At 40.5% G+C, this 17,868-nt stretch overlaps 1 protein-coding gene across 1 annotated transcript in view; it reads right to left on the reverse strand.

Annotated features, from left to right (window-relative positions):
* Positions 1 to 222: 222 nt before the first annotated feature.
* Positions 223 to 17,868, reverse strand: part of ABCG1 (ATP binding cassette subfamily G member 1) — a 51,041-nt gene continuing 33,395 nt past the window's right edge. The window contains exons 3-14 of the mRNA XM_085297893.1: positions 17,198 to 17,330; positions 15,711 to 15,761; positions 10,360 to 10,505; positions 9,565 to 9,688; positions 8,360 to 8,474; positions 7,464 to 7,609; positions 7,187 to 7,288; positions 5,046 to 5,214; positions 4,195 to 4,295; positions 3,595 to 3,753; positions 2,077 to 2,195; positions 223 to 544 (exon numbers count right to left, since the gene is read on the reverse strand). Coding sequence (XP_085154019.1) covers positions 316 to 544; positions 2,077 to 2,195; positions 3,595 to 3,753; positions 4,195 to 4,295; positions 5,046 to 5,214; positions 7,187 to 7,288; positions 7,464 to 7,609; positions 8,360 to 8,474; positions 9,565 to 9,688; positions 10,360 to 10,505; positions 15,711 to 15,761; positions 17,198 to 17,330 — 1,594 coding nt within the window. The 3' untranslated portion in view covers positions 223 to 315. The remainder of the gene's footprint in view (positions 545 to 2,076; positions 2,196 to 3,594; positions 3,754 to 4,194; positions 4,296 to 5,045; positions 5,215 to 7,186; positions 7,289 to 7,463; positions 7,610 to 8,359; positions 8,475 to 9,564; positions 9,689 to 10,359; positions 10,506 to 15,710; positions 15,762 to 17,197; positions 17,331 to 17,868) is intronic.

Below are 17,868 nucleotides of genomic sequence, written 5' to 3' on the forward strand. Positions count from 1 at the left end.
TTTTCATAAGTTCCTGTAACCAGGTATTTTGTTACAGTTACACTGCCTCCTACTGAAATTCTGTGTTGTGAAATTCCCTTCTATTTCTTCTTCCTAGTTAGAGCTAGAAAGTGTAATGAAAACATGACCCAACCCAACTGGACTGATTGGCTTAATACTACATGTCCGCTATCCCAATGTGGTTCTCTATGGGCTAGGTCATAACAGCATCTAGCTGGGCACTGGAGACCGGCCTGCCACAGTGAGACAATGTCAAGTGCCCTCTACTGCATGTCTAAAATTTTTCCTACTATGTTGTTATAGTTGTTTTTTCCTTTATCTCTCTGCTCGGATTTTGTATCTGAGAACAAAATAGGCAATTAGGCGCAGGGAGAAAAAGAAAATTCCGAGTACAATGAAGTCCAGGTAAAGTTTGGCATTTTCAACATCCAGTTCTCTCAGAATCGCCTCTGATTTTTGAAAATGGCAAGTATCATCTTTGTCACAATGCAGATCTTCTCGATCCAGTCCATAGATGGAGAGAATAACACCTTCAAACCCATATCTGGAAAGGAGAAGGATGGATTACAAAGTAAAATGCTGATGACCTCTTTAAAAGTATTGCAGCAGCAAAACACTCTACGAGAGCTTGGCTGGAAATGCTGAAGGGTTCAACACTGCTCGGACATGTGTCTCAGGGCAAATTCTGCCCCTGTTACAATCAAGCAAATCAAATGTCACTTCACTGGCATTTTGCATGAGCAGACGTTTTGCCTTTAACAGCTTTCAGTTAGCGTATAGTGTAATTTCTCAAAAGGAAAATGTTAAAACATAAAGCAGACTAATTTCAGCTTGTATTCAGAAATTCTTCTTCAGTCCAAAGTGACATCATTAATTCTATTTTCAAAACTAAGCAGTAGGGACACAATTACGACATGAAGTCAGAAATATATTAAAACTGGGATCAAACTAGAACATCTCTTCTCTTACCTTCTGTGATATACTTTTACTAGCTAATAATGAACAGTTCCCATGTCTCCCCCAGGACAGGGTGCACATAGGTTTTGACTTTGCAAGCAGATACATGAGCACGGTCCCCATGAATACGCTAGCTCTCCTTAGTTTCAGGAGACTCCATATGGGCTAGACAATTCCCTTGCAGCCTGATCTTGAATTCTAGTCACTAATCCAGTGGGTGCAGCCTCTTAATCTTTGACAGGTCTCTGCGTGAGGTCACACTTGTCAAATGACAGGAGATTTTAGCTTGGGTTTTGTTAATAGTAGTGCAGTTCAGAAGCGGATGCAGGAAAAGGGGGAACGGTGACGGATGTTTCCAAGGACCCATGTAGCTCTCTCTGCAATGTCCACTTCCTGATCATTTTAGTCCAGAGAAAACCCATTGGCCACCTTCAGGAGAATTCATCTCACCTAATTACAGTCCAGGCATATTTAGGTGGTTAATCTAAACTAGTCCTCCGAGCTAGCCTCCAGAGGTTTCTTGATGGCAATTGTACCATCTTAAGATAACTGTCTCAGATAGAGTGACTGACTCTGGACAGATAGGATACAAGGTGTCTGTCTCTTTCCACTGACTGTAGGTGGGGCTTAAACCACCAGTTTAGAGGTGACACAAATCCCACCCCTCTTGTGGCAGTACAATTGCAAGTTTAAAGGTATTTCTCCAACAAACCCATTGGAGATAGAGTGGTGATTTAAATAACATTCTTCCTCCCAAATGAGGTGCTGGCAGACTCATCAGTTTCTCATTTGGGCACACTGTCCCTACTGTTTCCCCAAACCACTATTCCAAAATCCATGGAGATCCATGTGCTGTAAAATCTCATTGAATTTAATGGGAATAACATGGAATAGTGGCATGTGATTTATGCTGAATGTTCTTATTAATTCCATGTCATATACAGCACAAAATGCAGTGAGATAGCATGGTATTCTTTTACATTTTCTGTATGTTTATACTGTAAGGAAGGTGCTGTGAACACAGTCTCTTTGGCACCCAAAATAACCAAATAAGCAAGCAAGCAAAAGCAAACGAATAACATTTTGAAGATGGGAGGTTAGTGGCCTCCCTAGCAGTACCTGACATAGGAAATGTAGGACATCCACTGGAGGTACGCTGGAATGGTATCAAAGCTGACAAAAAACCCAGAGAACAGAAGCACCGGGATGGCAGTAACTGGGCCCACAAAAGTGGCCACCTGGGAAGGTAAAGAACAGCCTCCTGTCAGAGCGCCAGAGAAGTAACTAGAAATTAACTTGCTCTTCTGTCTAATGTCTCGACCTCCAGTGAGGAATCAATCTTTAAATGAGCAGGCTTTCTTTATGGCAAATCCTCTGCTCTGTGCCAGACCTAGAGAAGCTGTGGAAATCTGCTCTCAGGCAGCAGGGAACAGCGCATTCAAATCCTTCTGATTATGCCACTCCTCCAAATTATCAGTCACAAATATCCTGAACTTGCTGAATTTTCTTGGGGAGGGAAGTGGTTAGAGGTTGTGAATAGAAGAAAGGAGTTTTTTTTTTCTCCTGTTGCTAAAACTCTGCTCCTAGCTGATCTCTCTACAGTGCTGCGATTCGTCCTTTAAGGCACTTGAACTCACAATGAAGGTTGCAGAACGAGATGGGCACTGGGATTCCTCACTTTTCTGCTTAAGAGACTCTTCTTTCTAAATATTATGGCCTTCACCCACTCCCACCTCAGATTTCCCTCCCCATTAACTCTATATGTATAGCAGCTTCATTTGGTGCTAAAAATTTCTGAAGAGGATAAGGAGCATCACCAGATGGAGGGCTCTGGTAAGGAAGACGGGTCTTGGCCAGACTCCATACTCTCTCCTCTACATCCCCTCCAGAGCAGAGGGCTATATAGGTATTTCTGGGGAGAGTGGAAACACAGTGGTCACAGAACGGGGCTGTGCTGGTCTCCACAGGATAGCAGAGAGCAGGACCCAAGACTATTACTGCAGAAACTTTGATAGTATCGGTACATAATAATGCCAATATCATCTGTTATCACTATCATTTGCAGTACAAAACAGCTCCACTCTGGATTTCTCACTTATCCACCACTATTGCTAGGAAGCAGGATGGAGTTACACAGCCAGCTTCCAATGTGCCAGTCACATCACGAGCTGCCTCTCTCCCTCCCTCTGCACAGGGTTTGGTTTCCAGACAAACCTTCCTTTGCCTTGCCTCCTACAATTTTCTCCTTGTATGTGTATGGAAGAATCCTGTACTGAGCACAGCTACAGATCTTCATGACCTACCTCTTCCACTCGGTAGGTGCACAGAAATGCATCAGTCCTGCATATTCTAGGACCTGCTCAGCCTGGGATGAATAGCAAGTGACAGCCTACTCGAGCAGGGGCCTGCACAGCACCATTCAAATGGGGAAAGAAAGGTATTGCCTCACATTCATTGGGTGTACATGCTGTTTAAGTTGATGCTAGTGGGAAGCACCAAGTAACTATTTCAGATCAAGAGAATCTTTTGCCTGTCATGTCCCAACAAATGCCTTGGACACACAGCAGCAGTCACAACAAGTAAACAGTACTAGGGTATAGCAGGATTCCCATAAGACCCCAAAACACCCATCAGTACCTGCAGGGATGTAGAGGCTGCACCTATCAGAAGACCCAGAGACTGAGCCACTAGGGACGTCATGGTTCCCAAGGCCGCAAAGAGGACAAAGCGGAGTGCATCAGATGGCTGCGAGGTCATCCAGTACACAATACTGCAGTAAGCTACAGGAAACATGATCTGCAAGGAGATACACATGCAGGTAGTTCATTAAAGCCAAACATTCATTGTTACTCAGAGTGAGGTAAAAACACAGGGGAAGCATTATATGCTAGTTTATCAAAGGTTTTCAGTCTTTGCATGTTACATGACAGCTGAGGAGAATGAATACATCTGCCACAGACTGTCATAAATACATCCCACTTACTCACCACCTTTTGCAATGGCCCATTTGTACAAAACCAAAGATGCTCACTTGTTTATTAAAAAAAAGGGGGGGGGGGTGTCAAGCCTAGGCTTTTGTGAAGCCCTGCCATTTAATTCTAAAGATGTTTTGATTTGGACCTGAAGCTTCAGCACACACATGCGAATAGTTTCTGTTCAGATGGAGAAAATACTAGTGCTGATCTGCCTGGCAAGAATTTAAATTGTTCTTGTTTTATTGAAGAGTAGAGCATATACCTGAAAAGGAACATCAGCCATGGTTTTAGCAAGATAGTAGGCTTTCAGACTGTACCAGTAGTTCAGATGCTCTCTGAGAAACACTCCCATCTCAAGAGGAACTACAGAGAAATTAGTAAAACAAGTTAGGTTGTCAACATGTAACATTCTTGCACAAAGTAACATAGTAATCCATTTCCAATCCTGAGCTGCTGCAGTCCCACAGTGGGACTGGAGCTCTCAGGCCTTCGACAAACCAGTTTGAATGACATGTACTGACATGTAAGCCCTGAGAGTTGCTCACTGTTTACAATATTTACCAGGTTACTCAGATCATCTCAACCTTACTTGAGCCCTTTTGAGATAAAAATGGTGTCATAAGGCAGGGAATCCAACATAACAGCCCTCCTAGAGGAAGTATGGAACAGTCCACATTGCAGGATTTGTTTCTAACAATACATGATTATGATTACCCCAAGCAGACATAAATTAAAAGTACTAGGGAAATTACCACAGTTCCTCCACAACCCACAACAAGCACATGACACATTCAGTAGCACTTATACATTAGCAGAAGAGGAAATTCTGGCCCAGGACTGTAATAGTGAACTATCAGCACTGAGAAACACTGGCTTAACTGGGAAGTAGCACTGAATAAATCTGTGTACACCTATACAGCATCTTAGTAAGTCAAAGATTTATGTCATACTTGTCTTAAAAGTAAAAAAAAAAAAAACAAAAAAAAAACAAAAAAAAACAAACAAAAAAAAACATATGTTACCTTACATGAGACAAGCACATTATAACCCTCTCTTCTCCCACATTGTTGCAATCTCCTTGCCCATTAATTTACCAGTAAGACCAGTACTCACATGTAAGCACGGTTGGCATGAGTGCAGCAAACATAAGAAACAACATGGAAAAAAAGAGGAAGCCAGAGTTGCTGAGGACCTTCTTAGCTTCATTGCCAATTCCTAAGTAGAGCAAGCCAATGAGCAGTCCGATTCCGATGTGTGAGGTGATACGCAAGTGCGTCAGGACCTACAAGCAAGGAAAGAGTAATGTTTCTGATCAGGATAACTGGGCTTAACACCCACAGCAAATAGGAGTGAAATCAGCTTGCAGAAAAACAGTAAGTATATCCCAAAGAACGTATATAGAGATGGTCTACTAGCAAAGGGCTTCAGCTAAGAAAAATGTACACTAATGAGCTTCCCAGTGTGAGCAGGCACAAGGTCTATAGTACAGAGAATTTCTTCTTTCAGACAAAGGCAGCAGCTGCAAATGCTGCAACCAGGAATCTCACTGTCTGACAATGTCATGGAGTCATTGGCTCTCATTCATTAGGATGACTTAATTTGGTGTAAATTAGCCTTTTGTGCCTTTTCTGCAATTCAATATTCCTACAAGAGGTATGGAAGAACAGAAGAAAGAATAAAACATGTAATAACTGCAAGTCTTCAGAGTTAAGCAAGAAAAAAAATCTTTACTTAAAAATTACCCTGCTCTTCCATCTATGTGTCAGAAAATGAGTTACAGTTTCACCTTGGTGGAAAAGAAGAGCTCATTGCATGAGTGTTTGAACACCTCTGAGATGTCCTCCACGGATAGCAGAGAGATCTAAACTCCTAACTGAGCAATGTGAAGAACGTGAAACCGTATGCATGCTTTGGATTACATGATCATGTTAGTTTATTTTTGACTATTTGGTAGTAGACTAGACCTGCAAGCTATTCCAGAATAGAAGGCGGCAAATTTCAGCAACTTAATTAACCTTTGAAATGACAACTGCTCTATAATATGAAACAGTATAAAACTGCAGCAAAGGAGAAGAACAATTTAAGACAAAGAAGTGCTCTGGCAAAACAACAAATGGGCATATAATCTGGAAATAGGCAGATGCTTCCTATCCATTAGAATAGCAAGCTGGTTCTGCCGTATCTTCCCAGTCAGAGCAGTGGGGAAAACATCTATTTGTTTTTGCTATAACACCCAAAGTAGTGTGCCTGGCTTTTCCCTTTTCTATGGGCAATGTATAAAATTAATGTATATATTGATGTATATATTGTCTTTTGAGAAGGATTTTTTTCTGCTGCTTTTTTTCCTTCATTTTGAAATGCTTTACTTTTTGAAATGTGCTTTACATGAGAGGGAAAATTTATTAAATTGCAAACTTGCCACTAGAGACAGCACTTAGCCAACCAGTATTATTTATACTGTACACTAGTAAGTCTCTTAGACAAGTAAGCATGTACTGTCAAGCTGAGGAAGCTCATCTCCTTAACTCACGAGTTTCAGAGAAGGCTCATCACTGAGACAGTAGAAGTACTCCCCTCTGTTAAATCCACAAGCAACTGAGCTACTCAGAGATAAGAAAAGCTTTCCTGAGTAAAAAGAAAAATGTTCCTCTGCATTTTGTTAATGCAAACTGAGGAATCAAAACATTTAATGAATTTACAAGACATATGTAGGGCTTGAGATTTGTGGGGAGGAAGGTTGCTTTTTTTAAAAAAAAAAGGTGAAGAACATTTTTTTTCTTGGGAATGAAAGAGTTTCATTATGATAGTTGAATCTTGACTTTAAATGCATGTAAACAGAAATATTTCCTTTTGGGAGAATCAAAATTCTTTTTCTATTGACTTTCTGTTTCACCAGGAAAAACAGATTTTTAAATATTAATTTCGCATCACACTGAAATTAACTCTGTGCCAACCTGAACTTTTAGGAACCAGGAAATTTGTGGTATATCAGTGCAACTTCACACTCAGCTTGTATCAGGATAAATAACTATATGTAAGACATGGCAGCACAGAGGGGTTTTAGACTTTGCTTTTTTTCCCCCCAGACACTTCAGAGTTCCACTAAACAAAAACGTTCACAATTAAAGCAGAGGCAATTAACAGCAAACAATCTTCATACGTGGGCTGTGGACAGGAACTTTTAGGCATTACACTATCTCCCAAACAACTGAATAGATCTTTTATCTACTGAAGTATTATAAAGACAGTCTTACTGAATCCCTCATGATGGTGAGAAAAGTCCTTTTGAAGAGGATGCAGAACTGGGTTAGGCAGCTGGCGGAGAAGCTGTGGCAGCCTTCTGTGGAGGACGAATCCTAGAGGAAACACATAAAAGAATAAGCTCCTTTCTTCACAGAATCTCAGTTTTCATTCACAAAATCCACTCTCAGCAGCCGAATGTACCCAAAAACCTTCCCATTGAGGATTTAAATTTTCTTCCTCCCTCTCCCAGCCTCAAGCCATATCTACTATTTGCTGGATGCCAAATACCTCTTCAGAAGGCCGGTGCCAGAGGAAGGGGTTCAGCTCGTTCTCACCAACATCTCTCTTGTAGTCTGTGTCACATATCCTCTCCCGCACTGCCCTGACCAGCCGGCTGCTCTGGTCTCCGTATTCACCAGAAGCTACTTCCATAACTACACAAAACAGAAGGTGAGTCACTGGTTTATACCACTGATTAGTTGCAGCCCTTATTGTTAGGTTCCCTTGATCCTGTAGTGTTGATAGAAAGAGGATTTTGCTTAAAACAGCTTCTAAATATAGATATATAAATATATAAATATATAAGCACATATATATTTATATATTATATTATATATTGAGCACATATAAATATACATGCACAAGCATGCATGCGCACACACACACACATACGTAATTTATATGTATTTTTCCATAAAAAATTTAGAGAATTTTGTTCATTCTCCTAGATAAATGAATCCTTTTAGAGAAAAAGCAGCGAATATTTGATTTCCTTGGTAATCAGCAGTGACAAAGATCTCTTCTGCGGTCCTCACTTAATTCACTTTGGAATTAAGAAACAACAATGGAAGAAAAAACCCATGCTCTTAGCAGTATGATACCACAGCGATATTTCTCATAAAAAACCCAGGAATATTAGAGTCACTTTTTAAAGACTTTAAGATTAGTTAATTTGAAACACAGAAATATGTTCTGTCTTTCATTTCCTGTACCTGGACATCTGTCAAAGAGAAATATTCACTAAATTCTACCACTAGGTGGCATTCATATTACTGAGAAAAGATTGGATTAATTTTGTTTTCAATTTTGGAACATACACATACACGCACATGTATGGATGTTCCTGTTTTCCTGGAGATGACAATCAAACACAAAAAACACCAAATTATTCAAATTTTCCTTACCAAAATCTGCTGGATTGTGGTAGGTTGGACAATTTAAACCTAAATCTCTCAAGTAAGGGACAAGGTTTAATACTTTCCCACGGTAAATGCATTGACCTTGACTTAAAACATAGAGCTGAAAAACAAGAGCAAGAAGAAAAAGAAAACAAATGAAATACTATCAAAATATTTGAACTTACTGTCTGTATAGCAGCAAGCCACAAACCCAATGATCTCTTTTGCCCTGTGGGCAAAACAACTTGGAAGGATTTGTCATGTCTTGGAATTGCCTTTGCATGGAATTATAGTTAACGGAAAATGTGCAGAATATTAGAAATGCTGAAGATTTGAGTTCTGCAAACATTCCCTCCAGCTTTAACAGCACCCTAGCACAGGAAAAGATTAATTCCAGCCTTAGACACAAACTGGCAGTAGGCAAGAAACTGTAAAACTGAGGAGCCATCTAATTTCCATACATTATGGATATTTTTGGCTGGGAAATGAGGCTAGTGAATGCAGGAATGGAAGGAGAGATGGAGTACAAATAAACATAATTTATACGTATTTATAAATATAGAGTAGAGTAGCAGGAAATAGCTTGATTATTCTTGCTTTTAGCCTCACTATTGACTTTAAATAAACCTCCCTGACAGACCGGCAATCTGCAAGCTTGTTCACCTATGGTATAGCTGGTTTTCTCTAAGCTCTCACAGCTCTAATTTAAATCTCCTAACAAGATTAAAGTAAATTTAAATCTAACCTAAACATGCACAGTACACATCTTGTTGTTAGGTTGGAGAAAAGATCTCCAACTGACTTCATTTCAATTATTATTATTTTGCATGAATAGACTTTTCCAAATTTATACCTGTGTAGCTAGGATGAGAACGTGCACATGGCAGAAATTTACACTAAAGTCCCCTTGCACTTAAATTACTTCTTATTTACTTTATTGAGAGCCATATCCCCAGGAATGGTGGTAGGTGAGAACATGAAAATTCCAAGTGTAGTAATTGTGCCTTTGCAAACAGATCAGCTTTACATTTATATAATGTAAATAGGCATAGAAGAAGAAAACAAATACATGAAAAAGTATATTTTTCTCTAATTTACGTATCTGATTTGGAACCACAGATTAGAGTTATTAATGTCTACCCAGAGAGGGCAGTCTTCAAAGTATAACCTACCTAACTCATACATAAAGAGAAAGAGTCTGAGAATAATACCTGATCAAACAACTCAAACAGTTTAGCACTGGGCTGGTGAATCGTGCAGATGATGGACCTGCCCCCCTGGGCTAAAGCTTTCATCAAAGAGACAACCTGAAAACATGATGCACTATCCAAGCCACTGAATAAAAGGAAAGAAGAAGTTTGTTAGATCAACAGTTCCACAGGCGCTACTGGAAACTAGCACATGTATCTGATACATTAGTCTCTCACTAGTCTCTTTATAAATTGTCTCTGTAGCAGCTTAATTTTACCATGTGTCAACCTTATGGTTGTATTTCTCCATCACCCTTTTAATTAAGTTGGAAGCATGCCTGAGAATGAAAAATACGAGTGTTCTCAAAGCTGTCTTAAGGGGCTTCTACATTTTAAGACTGTAGATTAAAGCTGCTCCCTACTTCAATGAACAGATACATAGTCATAGCTCTCCCAGCCTCCTCTGGACTGAGCACAGAATTAAATCCTACAGCGGTTACATTCTTTACTAAAAGTCATTCTTAGAAAGGCTTATATTCACAAGCTATCTTTGCTGGAAAAAGAAAATTCACATGCTATAATCTGAACACAACTTCCCCTCTCTCTTCCTTCCCCTTTCAGTTTATGTCTCTCTCAATTATTTATAGTTCTATGGTTTGGAGGTTACAGCAGTGACCCGGGGCACTAACTGAGTACCTTAGAAGCAATTAAAAAAATGAGTCTCTTCTAAGAATTTAAAGGTGAATAACCTTTCTATGCATTGTTCAACCATATACAGCAATACTGGTCTATCTTTATATTTTGGCCTTAAGGTACCTGGTTGGTTCATCAAAAAACATGACAGGAGGATTGTTCACCAGCTCCAAAGCAATGGCAAGACGCTTTCTCTGGCCTCCAGAAAGACTCCCAGTCCTCGTGTTGGCACATGCGAGCAAACCCAGGGCCGTCAGTATTTCCTTTACCTAAAGGAAACACAACAATGCCTACCTTTACATCTGCTAGCACAAAAGAAGAGTCTCCTTACTGTATCACTGATTTTCATGGAGAATCTGAACTAGCCACTGACTTTGTCTCACCATCATACACTGAAGCCTTTTTCCATACAACATAGGAAAAGTAGGCCTTAGACTAAGTGGGGCTTCAGAGCCTAGCATTTACCATTTTGACCCAAATTCTATTTGTCCTTCCTACATGACTGGTCTCAGTAGGACTCCCTTCCCATGAAAATTAAGTGAAAATTAGTTCTTCAATAGTAACCCTTGGATTTGATACAGACGTCAAAAGAGCTGTGCAGCATGTGAACAGTTATTATACAGTGAAACCAATGGGCTTCTTTCAATGGGATTTCTAGGCTGTATTTATAAGAGAATGCAGAACTCTATAATAAAAAGCAGTAGTTTCTGCAGAGTAATGACCTATTTTCACCTAATATCTCTTCTTCAGAGTCTGCCCTTCAAATTGATAGATTCACCATTGATCTTAGGTGCTTTCATTCTTCTCAGGGCCAATTCAGTTGTCACACATACTCTCAGATGTTTGGGATTTCCACAGGGCACAGTTTCCTGAAGGGCACAGTCTGTTCCAGGGTCTTTGGACCAAAAGGAGAATAATCCCCGCTGCTATGAATTTTCTGCTTCAGTGATTGTGGATCCGGCCTTGCACCCTTTTATGAGGAAAGGAGCTTTTTGGCATCAGTGGAACCACTGACATAAAAACTGCTGATTCCAAGCTACACCACTCAGATGATGAAAAAAAAAACCTTTTAAAAGGTGATATGGAAGCCCAGACCTTTAACACTTCACTGAAGTGTAGGATAAGTAGACTGTCATTTTTTTCTGAAAAGGTGGCCAAAATTGATTAGACGAGCCAAGGTCTGATACTGCAGTTGTGCTGACTTTGATTTCCAGGAACTGCAGGTGTTTACCGTTCTTAGTCAGGAAAAAACAAAACAAAACAAAACAAAAACCCCAAACCAGCAACTCTGGTTCTCAGAGGGAATAGCCAAACTACTGCCTTCTCTTTATCTTTAGAAAAGACCAGACTTCTCGGGCATTATGGTACATGGGCAGCAGAAGCCCTTCCAACTTTCCTAAGTCACAGAAATTAAAAACAAGGACTATGAGGTCTGGTTCACTGGCGATTTTTCACTTGTTCCTGATAACGTTAAACAAGCATCTGTAATCTTGCTCACATGCATACATAAATTCATAAAGTTTATCTACAATAAACATTTACCTTACAATTTACAGCAATAAAATAAATGACTTATTCCTACGCAGCCCAGCAGTACTAACCAGGAAATGATTACACTTCTAATAGGTATTGTATAAATGCATTCGAGACAGTCTTTTTCTCAAAGAGCTATTTGTAATTACAGTGACAACATGAACAAGTGGATTGGTTTGCTTGGCCTAACTTACTAAGGTGCAAAGGAATTAAGACTTTTAAAGCACAAATAAATGTAACCACTGATTTGAAACAAACATATTCTCCTATATAAAATCTGTTTAGCTTATTAAAAGAAATATTTGAGTGAATCAAAGCAATCCTATGCTACCAAATATATGTTGATTCCTGTAAGTTTCCCTTTCTAGAATTCCGATTTTCAGATTCTCCAAGACTGAAGAAATTCAGGATGTTCCAAAAAGAAAAGTACACCTGGATCAACAGAATTTACTCAATCACAGAATCGATAAGGTTGGAAGGGACCTCTGGAGATCATCTAGTCCAACACACCTGCTCAAGTAGGGTCACCTAGAGCAGGTTAGACAGGGTTGTATCCAGGCGGGCCTTGAAGATCTCCAGAGAAGGAGACTCCACAACCTCTCTGGGCAATCTGTTCCAGTGCTCCGTCACTCTCACAGGAAAGAAATTCCCCTTCACGGTCTGGCAGAACTTCCTGTGCTTCAATTTCTGCCCATTGCCTCTTGTCCTGTCACATGGGACAACTGAAAAGAGTTTGGCCCTGTCCCCTTGACACCCTCCCTTCAGGTACTTACGCACATTGACAAGATCCCCCCTCAGGCTTCTCTTCCCCAGGCTGAAGGGGCCCAGCTCTCGCAGACGTTCCTCATAGGGCAGGTGCTCCAGCCCTCGGATCATCCTCATAGCCTTACGCTGGACTCTCTCCAGGACCTCCATGTCTCCCTTTTACTGGGGAGCCCAGAACTGGACACAGGACTCGAGATGAGGCCTCCCCAGGGCTGAGGAGAGGGGCAGGATCACCTCCCTCCACCTGCTGGCAACACTCTTCCTAATGCACCCCAGGAGACCATTGGCCTTCTTCACCACAAGGGCACACTGCTGGCTCATGGTCAACTTGTCATCCACCAGCACTCCCAGGTCCTTCTCTGAAGAGCTGCTCTCCAGAAGGTCAGCCCCCACCTTGTACTGGTGCCTAGCGTTATTTCTCCCCCAAGGGCAAGTGCACCCTGCACTTGCCCTTGTTGAACCTCAGGCAGTTCCTCTCCGCCCAACTCTCCAGGCTGAGCAGGTCTCTCTGAATGGCAGCACAGCCCTCAGGTGTATCAGCCACTCCTCCCAGCTTGGTATCATCAGCAAACTTGCTGAGGAGGCACTCTGTCCCTTCGTCCAGATCATTGATGAAGAAGTCGAACAGGATGGGACCCAGTACCGAGGCCTGGGGGACGCCTTATGGTCGTTTTAACAGGTTCACACAGCTTTTGCCCCCAATGTAAGCACAATTAGGAAATAAATACAGACAAGACAGCCATGAAAATAGCTGCTGTATCTCTGAAGTTGCCATATATTTCACATTTTGGGTAAGGGGTATACTTTTCACCAGATGGCTCAGAAGCAATTTTCCCTTCTCCTTTATAAACTTCAGCTTGAGAATCACTTGCCAGCTCTGCTAGAAGCATCTTTTAATAGAGTAAGAGACTCCTCTGAAATAGTAAGTTCAACAAGTCAAGTTCAAGCCTCAATGAGATGTGTATGAATAAACAAATCTGTCATTTAGGAAAGAACGGAAAGCTTCTTGCATTCCTGAAACAGAGCTCCCCCCAGAACAGCCCATACAAGCCATAGTTTTCCTGTGTACACTGCAAACAAGCCAGGAAACTGATGCGAAGTCTCTTAGCAGGAGGAATGTAGGATGGGAAAGTATCTCAGGAAGGCTCCAGGTCCTATGTCAGCGGCTTGAATAACCCTGTCACCTAAATTACCCTAGGCCCTGTTATCTAAAGGATAGGATAGGCTTGTGAAAAAAACTTCAGAGAATAAGTCAAAATAAGATGCTCTGAATTGCTCCATAACTGTTCCTCTCCAGCCACAGTTTCAGTTCACACAGGGCCAGCCATACTCCATTCCCACTCATAGGGCCCCTCATCTCCTCCTGCCTCCTACAGACTTTGATTTCAGTTTAGCCCTGCCCTCTGCATCATTTTTGCTCTGGAGGGTCTCCTCAGGGTATGACTTTGGGAGCACACAATTCACCAAAATGAAAATCTGATCCTTCTTTCTATTTATGAAAAATAACTTTGGAAAAACATGAAGAACTCCGATCTTAAACTTTACAGGAATAAGTACAGCAAAAATGTTGAGAGTCTTTTATGCAAATAGTAACTCCCTTTTTATTAATGGACATCTGAGTCACAGAAAGACTTAAAGACTTGCTCAGCGTAACATACTAGTCAACAGCAAAGGCAGAATTAGTTATCAGTTTTCTGGAAAGGAAAATCACAATTTTAGCCATGAAGTCATACTATTGCATAAACCCCATTAGCCCTCAGCTAGAAGCCTCCCCCTTGAAAAGGCAGAGTACGAGAGAGCATAATTATTGTCCTTGTTGGTGTTGTCCTATGTAGGACTGAAACCCAGCTTGAAATCAGCAAAAACAAACCCAAACACTTTCTGAGCTACAGTTTCACTTCTCTTGAATTTCTCAAGAATCTGAACCATCTCCACTTTCATCAGTGCTGTGATTTTTCTATTTTTAGCTGCAGGCATAATCCTCCCCCTCCCCAGTCGTATTTTGTTTTGAAACACACCATGCAGCACTGAACTGTTCCTCTCACACGCTTTGGCATGCTCTGGTAACTCTACCCGACTAGTGAGAAACACCTGAGCTCTGAGTGTCCTTAGTAATACTCAGGCCCAGATTTTTTAAGCTTTGCCTATAGATGCAGAAAGGGCTCATTTACAATCCTTTTAAGTATAACTGAGATAATGAAACTTAGTGGAGAAAGCCATCTCACACAGGAGCTAGCATGTCAGAAATCATTTTGTCTCGCTGCACACCTCAAGGTATTTGCTTTAAAAAGACAGTCCTGTGTCAGAGCACATGATGGGGAGGAATCGTGCCACTCAAATGGGTGAAAGAGCATACTTCTTAGTGAGGCTCGTTTCAGTACAGGCCAGCTGGCTTACAGGTCTCCATGGGTAAAAATACACCAAGACTTCTCTCCCGCTCAAGAAAGTTACGGGCCAGTCACAACCGGAAGCAGGACAATGCAGTAAATGCAAAAGAACAAAGTGTGCAACTCTCATTCCTGGTGCTTTAGAAAAGAGAGATCCATGCTTTAGATTGATTTCCTACTTGTCCATACCATGCCCGCTCAGTGTAGCTTCAAAATACATTAGCCTGCATCTTCACTATAATTGCACTAACTTACCCAGCTGAACAATATGATCAAATAGCATACCCTTTCTGCCCACCAGCATAGCCATAAAGATCAATGCTTTCAAATATGAGCACATCAGTTGCTGCAATAATTACAAGAACTACTGAACTTTTTCATGAATCCTCCAAAATATGAACTCCACAGCTAGGCTTCACGCACTGTTGCAAGATCTGACTGGCTTTGACTGACCCACCTGGCCACACATGAGAATGCCTGAGCCCTCAGACACACATGTAAGTGAATCCAAATGCTAACACGCATTAAAAAGAATCCTAAAAATACGTGAATTCATTCGAATACATCTTTTACAATTACTCATTCAGTCTCAGCTTCAGGCATCCTGAACGCTACTTCGATAGAGATTGTACTACTCATTCTCTCATGATATCTGTCAATTTTGAGGCTATGATTTATTCTGTCATTATAAGTTTAATGCAGTTCAAAGTTAGATAAAAATGTCACCTTTACAGAGCTTATTTCATGGCCCCCCACAAAAAGTCTCAATTTGAAGGATGGTACACGTACCATTTCCCTTCTTCCTTCATCTTTCTCTTGAAGTTTCAGGTGAGCAGATACCTGGAATGGAATATAAAGAAATTTAACTTTGAACTGATCTAAAGCATGGCAATCAGTTTCAGTGGGTGTCTCAGGTGCAATATCCCAATATATCACTTAAACAATTTCTTCTAAAACAGAAGGGAAATTAAACGGTTGAATTGAGCTAAAATGTTCAAATCACAAGTGTCATGTATGCCTGCGCTGTAGGTGACTGAGTATATGCTGACTTAGGCAATCACTCAAGCATCTGACAAAGTCATACCAAAAAGAAAATCCATTCTGCAAGTCAAAGAAGTTGAGAAGAAGATGAGATACTCATTTTTGTCCCACTACCACTCGCTTCCTAGGCAATGCTAGAAACATGATTTCTCTGTGCTTCTGCATAACATAAAGATACTAAAAACCTCCCTTGTTCCCCAGGACATGAACAAAAGAGTATAGAAATAATTTTGTGAAAGATGCCATTTGCTGTCCTAAGAGGTAGCTCCACAAAAACGTTCTGATTAATTGTTATTAGAAGCAATTAAACTGTTAAGGACTTTACTTTTTTTTTTTCCCATAGCCTTGACTGATACACTTACAGTGAATCCGGGCCCAATTCTACAAAAGCAGACCTATGGGATTCTGACTACAATGTTCATGTAAAGGAGAAACTTCCTCACAAAGAAGAGGCTTTACAGGAAGGCAGCCACATAAAGCACAGACAACCCTATAGTGATCTCTTCTGACCTTAAAATTCGTGAATTGATGGTAGTATACAGTATGAACAACCTTAGCCTTATCAAATGATAATATCCTCTCAGAGAGAGCAGCTCCTTTCTCAAACTGAGCAAAAGGTGCTTCTAGCCTGATTGCTCAAGCTGGCAATTAGTAAACCTCTTGACACCATGACAAATTACAAGCAGAAGACTTTCTGTTGCCTTTAGGTCTCTGGCTTATTCCATTTCTGTTGTTTTTCTGTGAAGAACTGCAAGAGATTTTATACAATGCCTTTATCAAAGAAAAGACACAAAAGAGTAGAAGCAGCAGACAGCCCAGGCGTAAAATCAAAATAGCACTTTACAGTTAGAGAAGAAAGGGAGATGTAAAGGTTATTGTCGGTCACTCATCCACCACCTCAGAAAAAAAAAGATGTCTTTACAAAGGCTCATTTCATGCAGAATTGTAGGCTCCATTCTTTGGGAGGTCTATGGAGTATATAGTCTTAAATTTTCTTCATAGTGCTGGTCACATATTGGAAAGTATAAAGCAAAAGAAGCTCAGACAACCCACAGAAGCATGAGCCTGAAATGGAATTGAAGGCATCATCAAAGACCAGGCATTTTCATTGAATGGGATTAAAAATAGTCAACATCTAGTGCTACCACTAGGAGTAACGACATGTTCAATACACAAATGAAGATTTTCTGTTATCCTGCACCCCAAAATAAATTAGAGTCAGAAATAATGTTCACCATCATAGCCTCTTGGACAGTAAGATGAGGAAGGAGCATGTCATCTTGCATGATGTAACAGGAGACTTTGCGAAAAGAGCGTAGGTCTCGAGGCTGTCCATTGATGAGAATTTCTCCTTTCATTCCCGTCTCTCTGAAATGGAGGAAGAAAATAATCAGGGGTGAATATTTCTTTCAGTTGTTTGCCACAGGCCTCAGTTCGTAAAAGTCTTAAGTAATTACTTAGGTAATTACTGCCCAGTAGAGAATAAAGCTGACACAGTGGATAGAAATGAACTTATTTTGTGATCTTCTTTTTCATTAGAGGCTTCATGCAATTATGATGAAAATTTTAATCCAGGTTAGTACAAGACGTGTGCTACCTTATATGAATGTCTAAAAAAATATCGAGTCATACAAGTGACTATTTTTAGATTATTGTGTCTTGTTCTTTATGACCAGAGGCTAACAACACAGAGCCACTTTGTATTTAGCCACAGAATAGCAGGTGCAGAACTGCAGTCACTTCACACATTGCAGTTAAGTCCAGAAGAATTCAGCTGCTGAAAGTGTTGATAAAAAGGATCATTTTTTCAAGAGCCTATAAAACCTTATTTTAAAATATCACAAACATAAGACACTGAGTCAGATTTGTTACATAGCTAAAAAGGAAGCATTTTGTTTTGTTTTGT

This window comes from Rhea americana, unplaced genomic scaffold (genome assembly GCF_003343005.1).
Source record: "Rhea americana isolate MKP2758 unplaced genomic scaffold, rheAme1 scaffold_132, whole genome shotgun sequence".
In the NCBI taxonomy this organism is placed as follows: Eukaryota; Metazoa; Chordata; class Aves; order Rheiformes; family Rheidae; genus Rhea; species Rhea americana.